This window comes from Gouania willdenowi, chromosome 16, assembly GCF_900634775.1.
Source record: "Gouania willdenowi chromosome 16, fGouWil2.1, whole genome shotgun sequence".
NCBI lineage: Eukaryota > Metazoa > Chordata > Actinopteri > Blenniiformes > Gobiesocidae > Gouania > Gouania willdenowi.
The window spans coordinates 3325969-3338875 of NC_041059.1; the positions used below are offsets into that span (position 1 = coordinate 3325969).

General features: G+C 37.7%; 1 protein-coding gene across 9 annotated transcripts in view; it reads left to right on the top strand.

Annotated features, from left to right (window-relative positions):
- Positions 1-9854, top strand: part of map7d1a (MAP7 domain containing 1a) — a 55780-nt gene extending 45926 nt beyond the window's left edge. For 5 of the 9 annotated variants that reach the window (XM_028470840.1, XM_028470834.1, XM_028470841.1 and 2 more), the window contains 5 exons: positions 2672-2722; positions 2817-2871; positions 3577-3640; positions 4907-5148; positions 9038-9854. In XM_028470840.1, the coding sequence (XP_028326641.1) occupies positions 2672-2722; positions 2817-2871; positions 3577-3640; positions 4907-5148; positions 9038-9048 (423 nt within the window). In that variant the 3' untranslated portion in view covers positions 9049-9854. Of the gene's footprint in view, positions 1-2671; positions 2723-2816; positions 2872-3576; positions 3641-4906; positions 5149-6880; positions 7845-9037 lie in introns of those variants that run through there. The other 4 variants (XM_028470836.1, XM_028470835.1, XM_028470837.1 and 1 more) reach the window with 4 other exon arrangements.
- The last annotated feature ends 3053 nt before the right edge of the window (positions 9855-12907 follow it).

Consider the following 12907-nt stretch of genomic DNA (forward strand, 5'->3'; position numbering starts at 1 on the left):
TCATCAATCATGTGATTTCAAGATGGAGGAACACAGGCTCTAAAACTGTAAAATAGTTTAATTTTTTAAAACGATTATGGTGCATAATGTGTTTTATTAGCCATAGATCTACTAATAAGTACATTTCAAAGGTCTTAGACCTCATTTGTAAAAACAGTGGAGGGTCTGAATACGTTTTCTTTTCAAATTAAAGTCAGACTGAAGGATTGTTCGTTGATATAAAATGATTAATTTGGAGCTTTAATGGTTGTGTTTGAAAGCAGTTTCATTGGTTAGTTAATAAATATTTCCCTGTGATCCTCTGGCTCACTTCCCTTTCCGTTATTGGACGTCAGCGTTCCACAACATGAGGCCTGTAATGGAGCAGCGTTGCTCCCTCAGTGGTGGGATCATATAGATGTATTTAAACTAGTCTTTGTTGTTTGATGTGACCAAAGCAGGCTTAGACGTCCTGTCCCTGTAATCATGATCAATGATGTGTTTGTCTTTCTCACTCTACAATGAGAAAGCTTATAGATCTAAAAATAAAGAATAAAAAAGAGTGATCAGAGCAGGTTGTGACCACAGTCTACCAGCATGAAAAAAATGTGCCTTTGTTCACAAGCTAAGCCTTCATTTCCTCCTTCATATTCTTTCCATGTGTAAAAAAAAAAGCTTTAATCTTATAGTGCCAACGTTGATCCTGAAAAAAAACATTCCTTCATTCATTCAATAAACTCAGCTTGAAGCCATTGGACGAGACAAACACACAGTAATAATGTGCCTTGTAAACAATTAAATACAATACACGCCCATGAAGACCCACACGTTTGTGAGGTTTGGTTGAAAATCTTTTAGTTCTTCAAAAATTCCTGAAGTTTATGAGTGGCAGCTGCAGCTCTGGATGGGTTCAGTGTAGCTGTGAACTCACATGGCCTTTGTTTCAAAGCTCAGCCGTGTCGCTGCTGCTGACTAACACTAGCGGTGAATGGTCAATGGTAGTGTAGTGTACATACAGTATGTGTGTAGCTCCTTACTGATAACAACTCATCCTTCCACCTGAGAGCTGAAGAGCCTTCCTTCACTCACCACTAGGGTTGGACATCGTTCTGATTCTTTTAAAGGGATCCTCCACTGTTTTTACAAATGTGGCCTAAAACCTTTGAAATGTCGTTATTAGAAGATAGATGCCTAACAAAAAGCATTATTTTTCACCATATTCATTTTATTAAAAATGAGACTACTGTACCATTTTAGAGCCCGTGCGTCGCCAAGTTGAAACGACATCATTAGTGACTCGAACCGCCCCTTTTAGTCCATTGAGTTCTATAGCAGTGAAGCTTTCAGGGTCATTTAGCAGCTTTTTCAGTCAAAATGACAACTTGTGCTGCTTTTTGTTGCTCTAAAAATAACTTAATGTAAAGGTCTTTTGTTTACCAAAACAAAACAAAATCCATCTGCTGCAACTTGGATCGGCATTAATGAGCAGCAGTGGATCCTGGTTCCCTGTATTTACATGCAACAGCAGCACAAGTTGTCATTTTGACTGAAAAAGCTGCTAAATGACCCTGAATGCTTCACCGCTATAGAACTCAATGGACTAAAAGGGACGATTCACACACAGGCTCTACAACTGTAAGGTAGTCCCATTTTTCAAAGTTTATTAACCAAATATGGTGCAAAATAATGTGTTTTGTTAGCCATAGATCTTCTAATAAGGGCATTTCAAAGGTTTTAGGACACATTTGTAAAAACAGTGGAGGATCCCCTTAAGAGGCGTGGTCAAGTTGACATGTTTTAAATGAGCTCGCTAACCAAAGGTCTTTCTGGATTAAATAGTCTGAACCTCTATATGAATTTTAATCCTGAGAACTTTTTACTTATTGTGAACTTTTCTTTATTAATTTCTCACAGGCTGTTTTCAACTATATATATATATTTTTCTTTTCATTAGAGCATTTTTTTAATGTGATGCTGCAGCTACTTAAACATGTTAGTGCTCACCTGGTTCATAATATCAAACATACAATAAGGAACTACCCTGTCCAGATTAGCAGTGGCTACATGATACACTCAGAAACAGTTCCACTGCACACTGTTTATGGATAATAATAATAATAATAATAATAATAATAATAATAATAATAATAATAATAATACTTTCACCCTCAGAGGTAGCAGTGGATTGCTACAACATTGCGGGCGCTGCGGGAAGCTATTTTTGGTATGGGGGGGCCTGCTGGGTGCCCGGGGCACCGGCCAGACGAGGAGATGGCCAAGGCAAGACCACCGCGCACACTGGTGCATCCCCCTTGAGCGCGCCCACGACGAGTCCTTCATGGTCCTCGGAGCAGGCCCCGAAATGTGTCGCTTGGCGGTGGATGGCGGGGCGGCTCTTAACCCCTCGGTTTGGGCGGTGGGGGATGGTGGGGTGCCAAGTTATGTGGTAACGCAAACACTTCTGGTGGATTTTTCTTTGTTGATGTTTCGGTCGATTCTTCTTCTATTCAGCGAACTTCGTATCGAAAGTAGGAATCGAAATTCAAAAATTTTAATGATACCGGGAGAATCTGAAAGTTAGTCCCGGGACCAATCGATGCCCAACCCTAATCAATACTGGATGCATGGCAGTGTTGGTATTATTATTTTTCCCCTCTCTTTGGTTTCATCCCTATCTGCTCTTCTTTGTCAGCGCCTCGATGAGATCATGAAGAGGACACGCAAGACAGAGGGAGTCGACAAGGTGCATGTGCTCTCCATTTTCCTTCTCGACTGCTAAGATGTTAATTATATGGCTGCATTTAAAGTGATTAAAGTTATTTTTACATTATTTACAGAAGGAGATAAAAACCTCACCGCTCGCTGACGATAAACCTGCAGAGAGCAGCAAAGGTGAGCAGGAACTTAGTGACGATCCAGGAAGAATCATCAGGAAAAACTCAAACTGTCAGATTCCTGTTGATACAGATGTTGTTACTTACTGATTCACAGTGAATCCATTAAAATGCACTTTTTAGATCTGTAAACAAAGGGGCTAGTGTTGTCTGAGTGTTGATTCTGGGCTTTCACGTGGGTTCAGATTTACAGGGAAGCCTGTTGAACAAAAGGGCTATGGGATTACATCTACACCTCATATCCTGTACAGCTGCATAAATCTGACCCATGTGTGCTCACTTATTGTCTTTTTCCCCCGGATGAGTTTGTGCTAACAGCCCACGAGTGTCGGGACTTCTTTTTATACACGCGGCTTAGATTTCTGACTGCAGCGTTTCTTTCCCTGATGTGTGGAAGAGATTAGATGTGGTCAGCAGCAGCCTTGTGTTCTGCATCCCGACCTCAGAGCTGTGTGTGCATCTCTGTGTGTGTGTGTGTGTGTGTGTGTGTGTGTGTGTGTGTGTGTGTGTGTGTGTGTGTGTGTGTGTGTGTGTGTGTGTGTGTGTGTGTGTGTGTGTGTGTGTGTGTGTGTGTGTGTGTGTGTGTGTGTGTGTGTGTGTGTGTGTGTCGGTGGACTGGACTACACAGGAAGGAAAGGCCAAACCAAAATATCAAATGATAATTAGAGTAATATTTTAATGCTTTCTATCTTTTTCTGTCCAGCAGCTGCTGATTCACAGCCAGAGATCAACCTGACCAATAAGAAGATGGAAAATGTCAGAGAAAGGTACAGTGGAAGCTCTTAAATAAAATAAAAAAGTGACCCATTTGTGCCAGAACCCAAGATGACTCAACGGGATCCGTCACTGTTTTTACAAATGTGGCTTAAAACTTTTGAAATGTACTTATCAGTAGATTTTGCACCATATTTGTTTTATTACCTTTAAAAAATGGGACTACTTTACAGTTTTACAGCCTGTGTTCCTCCATTTTGAAATCACGTGATCGATGATGTCACACGGCCTCATTTGCCTGTAAACATCCCATTGTTTCCTGTTGAGGTGAAACATTCAGCCTGATTTTTAGATCAACAGCTTTTTCAGTGAAAACGCCAACTTGTGCTGTTTTTGGTTTCTTTTAAAAACAGGAAAAGTTAAAGATGTCGATGTAAACCTCTTTTGTTTACAGAAAGAGACTAAAAACAGTTGTGACCTGAAATAAATCTATACTACATTGTCTACTACCAAACTCTAGACAATGAAGCAGGGAAGAAGAGCTCTCCTAAGGGATCTTTACTCTCCCTTAAACAGTGCGCTGACAGGCTCTGATAGCTAAAGTTAGCAAGTAATCACGGACTGTTGAAGACACACAAATCCTGAGGATAGAAGGACTTTTGGGTGGGAGTTCTTCAGCAGTCCGTGATTTACTTGGTAATGGTTAATGGGGAGTAAAGATTCTTTAGGAGAACTCTTCTTCTCTGCTTCATTGTCTATTACGAAACCGCAGAGATGGAACTGTCGCAAACAAAAGCAGCACAAGTTGTCATTTTGACTGAAAAAGCTGTTAAATGCTCTAAAAATCAGGCTGAATGCTAAACTTCAGTAGAAAACAATGGGATGTTTACATGTGAATGAGGCCGTGTGACATCATCAATTACCTTATTTCAAGATAGCGAAATACAGGCTCTACAATGGTAAAATTGTCCGATATTTAAAAGTTAATAAAATAATATGGTGCAAAATACTGCTTTTTGCTAGGCATAGATCTACTAATAAAGACATTTAGAAGGTTTTAAGCCACATTTGTTAAAAACAGTGGAGGATCAGTTTAAGAACCAGTTGATTTTGGAGGAAAACACAAACCACAGGCTTTAGGCTCAGCGTAAACACTCCACGATATTCAGTTCCTCTAAATATTTGTTTTGTGGGTTTGAATTTACCCCTTGGGATTGATGTGATTTTCCATAATTTGAATCGTTGCTGAATGATTCAGTCGTTGCATGAGTCACTTTGCCACACAGTGACAACAACCACACACTGCCTTTGTTTTCCAGCAGCGTCTCTGTCACGCTGGTGAACGGCGTGCAGGCTGCCAGACACGAAAACGGCCTCTCCACTAAAGGAGACGCCTCCCACTTTGAGGACATCATCCATCTGGCAAACCACGGCAACGCCACCAACGGATCCAGGGTGAAGTCTGAGAGCGGCGGCGTGGCGTCAAACGCCATCCTGTCGTTTGAGAGCGACGAGTCTTTTATGAAAAAGGCCAGCGTCTTAAAGCCTCAGCATGTTGCAGGTAAACTGAAGTCAATCACAAATGAGTGACGCTCGTACCAACCAGGAAGTGTTGATCAGGGAAAAACACGTCCTGTTATCTTTATGAATCATATTAGCGTGACAGATAATGGCTCAGTATTCTCTTTATTTTTAATACTCATCAGGTTCTTAATGGAATCTGTGTTGGTTGCTGGGTTGGGGTCATTTATAATTGTAATTGAATTCAGATAATTGACTTTGTAATTGTAATTGCCATGAAAATTCTATAAAATTCAAAATTTAAACTGAACAGAGGAACCATTTTATGTACAGTTCTATTTACAGTTCTACACATGTGTAGTTAACAGTTGTTTAAAGAATGTTTCAAATCAAGCTTTGCCACATTTTACCATTTTTATAGAAATTTAGAATCCTATTACTGACACAAAAAAAGGCTCAGACGACCACACCAAAAATATTCAAACCTATATTATCATTGATTAGGAAACCTAACAATGTAACCAATAGACAGGGAAGAAATTAGATGATGGATCATTTGTTTTTAGTGTATTTTACAGGTAGAAAATACATTTGAACAGATTTAGAGAAATGTTAAAGATTTTTTCAAAACAGCAGTACAGTAATGACCAGACAGTGGTATGGCACATGATATTTTGACATTTTGAATAACAGAATAATAACAGAAGTAATTTAGTCCGTAACATTTGCTGTTACTATATATTTTAAACCAGTTCTACTAAAATAAATGCAGATGAAAATATTTAGGTGTGACATCATTGACCCATGTATCAGTGTTGGCTAACATCAGATATTTAGTGTTTAAACAATGTCGACACATCAGGAAGAAGCTAATATTCAACATGCCTGGTTATGGTTTAAATTCCTATAAATACAATTTACAACATCTGACTTACAAACTAAAGTAAATCAGATGTTTGTTTTTATCCGCTTATGTTTGGACTTTTAAAGACACAATTCAATTATGATTACAGCGACCAGCAGCTTTTCCAATTACAAATAAATTACAATTATTTATTTATCCTCAGAGAGGCAATTACGTTCTCAATTACTAAAGTTCAATTACAATGAATCACAATTACCGGTACTGAGCCTGAAATAAATGACCTAATCAAAGTTAACCTTCCTCTTGTGTTAGCTCTCTGTTAGCATCTCTAATGATAACTGGTCTTGTATATTATTATATTACAGTCCTGTAGAAAGATTTTGTATCTCATAACATACAGTAAAAATAACAGGTTAAACCTACTTTTAATGTGACACACCACAGGATTTATTTCACTAATAAACATCACCAAATAAGAATTTTCTTTCAATTTTATTTATGGGAAAAAGGGCCTGATTTGTTTTAATATTTTGACTCAAACAACAGCACGAATCATTTTTCATACAGTTAGTCCTGTTTTACGTTAAATATTTAGGACTAATTGTCCCTACGTCATTAATATGGTGGGTTTTCTTTTTCAATTTGTGTTTATCGTGAAGTTAAAAATCATTTCATCTGGCATCAAAAGTTTTTAAAAGTCTAAACTTGCCTTAATCTGTAGGAACCTCAGGTTGACCACCATGACCAGACATTTGCAGATGTAGAACTTAAGCCACAGCTCACTAACTTCCATCTCTCCTTACTTTGTCTCTACGTTTGAACAGTTAAATACCAGTAATGCTAACCCTTGGCTAACTTCATTTTAAGCTTTACGAGATGTGAATCTGATCTTTAAATAAATGTGTAGCGTGAAGATGTGAAAGAATGGAGAGAAACTGGACTCCGAGGAACCGAACCAAGGTGTAACCCACACCCAGAATCTACGTCAGCATCACCCTCATCGTCTCCTTCCTAATGGATGTCAACCGTTAGCTGTTACCCTGACGACAAGTCAAAGATCTCCCCATGCTGTGTAAACGGAGAACCATTACCTCCTTTAAACTCATACTTTTTATTACTTCCACGTCTGTCTCCTCTAACTTTCACTTATCATTTAAGAAACTGAACACGACTTCCACCTGGCTCTGTTTATTTAGTGTTGAGGAGCGTGTCCATGAATCTAAAAGGCTAATTTGATGCTGCAAAGGAAGAAAGTGAACTGAATATGTTTGTTTTACTGCATTTCACATGTCAAACTTTGTTAAGCTATTCTTATAATGTTAAATATTGTTAAAAAAAAATTGAAAAGTGCATCGATACCTTGATTATGGGCAGGGCTTGTGGAGCAGTTATCCTGGTTTCAGCCAATAGGGGGCAGTCACTCTTACATTTTTACAACAAATTACACCAAATTTAAATACTTTGCCTTAAATGTCAAGAGTTTGACAAGTAATCAATCAACAATTCTACTTCATACCAGATACATTTGTTTTTCAACAGAAAGAAGTGGTTTTTGGTTTAGTTCGACTTTAAATGTGAAAAATAAATAGTGTTTTAAATGTTGTGGCTCCAGCAGAAAAACACACGGAATAATTAGAGGCACCGCCGTGACTCAAAATCCCAAATACTTTATGAGCCGATGGTTAAGAATCCATTAATGATGTGTTTAATGTTTTGGCTGTTACTGTAGGATCTGTCTATAACATATTATTGTTTTTCACTTTCCTTCTCCTCCTTCCAATGAACGTGAGAATAAAGAGGAGGAAAGCCAGGCCACTGTTTTAAAAAGTCACAGGACGTGTTACTAAATAAATATCTTCTAAACTGTGGAATTAGTGTCAATGGAATCTTTATTTGTATTACTTTCACTGGCATTTCTATTCCATTCATGACTTTAAGTTTAACATTCACTTTATTAAAGTGCAAACTATACATTATCAGTGTTTATGGAATGTTTGGCCTATAAGAAAGAACAATTAATGTATAATACATCTAATGTTGTTTATTCGAACACATTAACCTTGATTAGTTGATTGTTTGTTGAAAAATACATGAGAAGAGGACCTTGAAATAAATGCAAATGACATCGCAATAATGAGGAAAAAAAATCACAATTAGATTATTTTTCAAAATCCTTCAGCGCTAACCCAGTCCTAGAGGACCACAATCCCACAGACTTCCTGCTCAACAAGAAAACATGGAACAGGGACATTTGTGTTTGGGCATCCCAGGACTGTACGGCCTTTAGTAGCGACTGTTACAGACGGAACTCAAACTCTCTCCTAACGCAACGCGTTAACAAGACAGTAAAGGTTTATTAGTCGTCGCCCTCTGAGAGTTCAGAATCTCTCTGCATTGAACAGGGCAGAAGTTAACAACCAATGGTGGACTGGCCCGCTGGCATACCGGGCATGACGAGGGAGTGGAGACAGACATGCTATAACAGGTGGCCAAAAATAGTCCAAACGTGGCAAGAAAAAAGTAAAAAGTGACTAAAATGGGCCAAAAGCAGTCAAGAGAGGCCAGAAAATGGGTAAATAAAGAGAAACCAGGTGGTATGTAATGGCAAAGGGTAGCTTTAATGGGCAAAACGTGGCAAAGAATGAGGGAAAAAAAAAAGGAGAAATTTGGAACAAAAAGAGGCAAAATCGAGGGGAAAAAGGAAACAAGTGGTATTTATTGGGCAAAAGGTAAATTATTTGGATGAAAAGAGGACAAAAAAAATGAAAGAATGGTCATCAGTTGGATAAAAGTTTCAAAAAGAACTTGCAAAAATTGTCAAAAAAGTGAAAAGGGCAAAAATGGAAATAGGTAAAAAGGGGTTAAAAAGTTCCCCCTTTTAAGGGTTTCTGGGGGAATAATAATCATTTAAATTAGGACATAAAGAGCCACATATTGAGAATCAGTGATTTATTAACAGCTCTGATAATGTAGTGGACTGGTTTAGATAGAAAATACCAGCCCTGGTTACCGACCACATCTCCTTCTGACCTTTGACCTTTGACCTTATCTGCTCCGTCCACAGAAGTCCTGTGACTCGGTCTTCAACCCGTCGCTTCACACCTCTGACCTTTCCCAGCCCCGCCCACCGTGACCTGTGCCAATCAGCTTCTTCATTCCTCCTACGAGAAGGAAGCATGCTTCTAACTGACGAGTGTGCACGGGGAGACACGTGCACGGGGCACAACGCAGGTGCATCAGTGTTCAATCTATCCATCAGACATCCTTATTCCACACGCTCGCTTCTTTCTACATCACACCACAGCCAAGGGATTAAACGACACGAGAAAAAGAGACGTTTTCTTTGTTCTTTAGTTATTTAAGTCAAAGGGAAAAATATACGCCTGGATAACTGTGTTAATAATGTAAATGATCTTTGCCTTTGGGGGCGGAGCTTTGAACGTAAAAGCTTGTGGAATGAAGTTGTATAAAAAAAGGGAGTCATGAACTACTCTAGAATGAGTACATTCTTTTAATGAAGCCCACATGTGGCTCTATTTGACAGTTACTGTAAAGATAATTTAAGAAGAAATTAAATTTACAATCTGTGCCACTAAAGGAGAAAACATACACTCACAGAGACGTCATCTGTCAAACGTTAGCATTATGAGAACAGACGACGTCTAATCCTTAAAAAAAAAAGGATCTGCGTCGCTAAATAACAGCCAAAGCTGTTTTTGTGAAAGCATGACTCGGGTTTTCTTTCATTTTAACTGAGACTCGATGGACTGACCAGACTTTCACATGTCGACGCGTGTACGTGCTATAAATATCATGTTTTAATGTGCTTTGTAAGGTCAGTGGGATTATTTGAAGTCTTATTAAAGACGAGCGGTCCAGCCTGTGGTGTCGTCTCTCATTTATTAAATCTATGTTCGGCGTATGAAGGAAAAATAATGATGATTAAACAATACATTTTAAAATCAGCTCATTTTGGTTCAGGGGCCAAAAACGGACCAGTTTGATCTAAAGTGGGCCACAGATTATATGTGGAAAAATTCAACATTAATGTGCCTTGGTTTGCGCTTCTACTGTACGTATAAATAATATATATATGATGAAATATCTGAGTAAATCAGTGCCTGCAGGATCTTCACTTAAATTCACCTGATTTTGGGAACTTTTTGTGAAATAATTTGAAAAAAATTTACCAGATTTTGGAAAAAATTTTGAGTTCTTTTAACAATTTAAGATTAGAAATATAAAAACTGGAAAACTTTAATTACATTTTCTGAATTTGGAGGGGCCGAGATGTCTACAAATCTTGAGCGGACCAAATTTCATGCTGTAAAGGGCCGGATTTGGCCCCCGGGCCTTGAGGTTGACACCTATGATGTAGGTGGTCTTAAATGAATGAAACACCCTTTGTGAATGAAATAAGTAGCTTCTGATTTATTTCTGCAGATTACTCGTGGTTTGATGTAAAGATCATGTCCTGGCAAGTGATTATTTATTCTCGACAAATTTATAGAAAAGTGTGAAAATTACCTTGAAATCTTGAATTATTTAAACATTTAGAGAGAGTGGGACTGTTAACAGCCCTTAAAATTCATTTTTAAAACCTAAATTAACAGAATATATTAATGTTAAATTTTGAAATTCACTTTAATCTCCTGACATGTTTCAACTCATAAGGACACATCAAAGCGATCTGCAGACACCTCTGAGGAAGACTGACAGGTGGCAGTTAAACATATCAGGAGATTAAAGTCAATTTCCTGAATAAATTAAACCACAACCTATTATTTTTAAAAAAGAAGACAAAATTAACTTGCTGGAAATACTTGATTAATACAAATCAAACAGTTAAAATGTTCCAATAGGTTTAAATCTGTAATTTAAATGTATTTTTGCCAATTAATTAATTGTAATTACATTTACAAAAACAGAATATATTGGGGGACCCTGGTTGGTACAAATCTGACTAAATATGGAGGATGAGTTAACCTTAAAAAATAATAATAGTTACAGTAAGTATAATAATAATAAGAATAAAGTACACAGAAAATATCAACATCTTCACTAAATAATACATTTTTTCCACATTATTTATAAAATAAAGGCACTAAAATAATACAATAGACACATGGAAAATGTTTGTCAGTCGTGAATTTAACAACAACAAAAAAAAAAGCAGACAAATGGAAACAATGTGTTCGTCTATACTGGTCCATAACATTTGATGTAAAGCATACTGTTGGCTCACTTCCATTTGGGGGGTTTCCTTTTACAAAATATCCACAGCCCCGCCCTCGTGTCCTTTCTGTGGGGAGCGCCTGGCCTGGTACACCATGTGCCCTGAAGGCAGCACAGATGTGATATAAATAGGATTTACGCCTGACAACACTGGGAATCTGGTGGGATTTAAATGTAGCTGAACGAGAACTCGTTCTAACGAGTGACTGTAACGTTTACTTGTGTTTGATTTGTTATTGAAATGACCTTTTATTTACCCACGTGAGCCAACTAATGCAGTATTTTACACCACTCTAGTGGTAACATTTAAATAAAGAGGAATCATTCTATTAAGTTAATTTTGAATAATGTGTTAAGGTTTTATTTATGCAGACAACTTTTTTTCAGAAAATCTACTTTGATCTCCTGACCATCAACTGCCAGTCTTCTTCGGAGGCATCTGCTGATCACTTCGCTGTGTCTTTGACTTCTGCATAGAAATCCCAGCAAATAATGGCAGGAATTTTTACGCTATCAAAGTCATTTTTTTTTACGGAATTTACTTTGATCTCATGACTTGTTTTGACTGTTTTTCACCTGCCAGTCTTCTTTAGAGGCATCTGTTGATTGCTTTGATGTGTCCTTGACTTTCGCGTAATAATTCTAGCGAATATTTGCTGGAATTATTATGCATAAAATTGATGAAATTCTGTACATTTTCTATGAAATTTACTTTGATCTCCTCAGATTTTTCGACTGTCAACTGCCAGTCTTTTTCAGAGGCGTCTGCTGATCCCTTTTATGTGTCCTTGACTTCCACATAATATTGCCTTCAAACTATTGCTGTAATTTTTACACGATCAAAGTCCATGTTTCGACTGTCAACTGCCAGTCTTCTTTAGAGGCGTCTGCTGATCCCTTTGATATTTCATTGGCTTACGCGTAATAATTCCAGCAAATAATTGCTGGAATTTTTCCACATTAAATTTAAGAAATTCTGTAAATTTTTTACAAAATTTACTTTAATCTCCTAAGATGTTTCAACTGTCAACTGCCAGTCTTCCTCAGAGGCGCCTGCTGATCCCTTTGATATTTCCTTGACTTACGCATAATAATTCCAGCAAATTCCAGCATATAATTGCTGGAATTGTTACGCAGAAGTCAAGGTTACATCAAAGCGATCAGCAGACACCTCTGGAGAAGACTGGCAGTTGACATTTGAAACATGTGAGGAGATCAAAGTGCATTTCTTGAAAAAAAAGTTTTCTGAATAAATGAAACCTTATCATATGGAAGCATTTGCTTGAAAGGGGATTTTTTTTAAATTAATTAAAAAAAAAAGGTAAATCATTGACAATTATGTAGAGTGAGTTAGACATTTATTTCAATGCCTTTATTGTCATACAAAGTAGATTAGGAGCTTCCTATTTACAGTGCAGAACATGCTAAAAGAATGCAAACGTTACAGTTTGGTATCCACAGAATTAGATATGATAAAGAATGGGCGGGACTCTATAATCTCTCACTTCTTCATATTTCTACCGACCTTTTAGCTTCACACGCTTCCCTGAACAAGATGAGTTTTGAGGACGTGACCTCAATAACTCAATATCTGGTTCCTAGACTTGTCCACATAGTCTCGTGTGAAAAAGTGAATCCATCAACTTCAACAGGGGGCAGTGCTGCAGCAGGAGGGGAAAACATGCTCATGTTGGGTTTG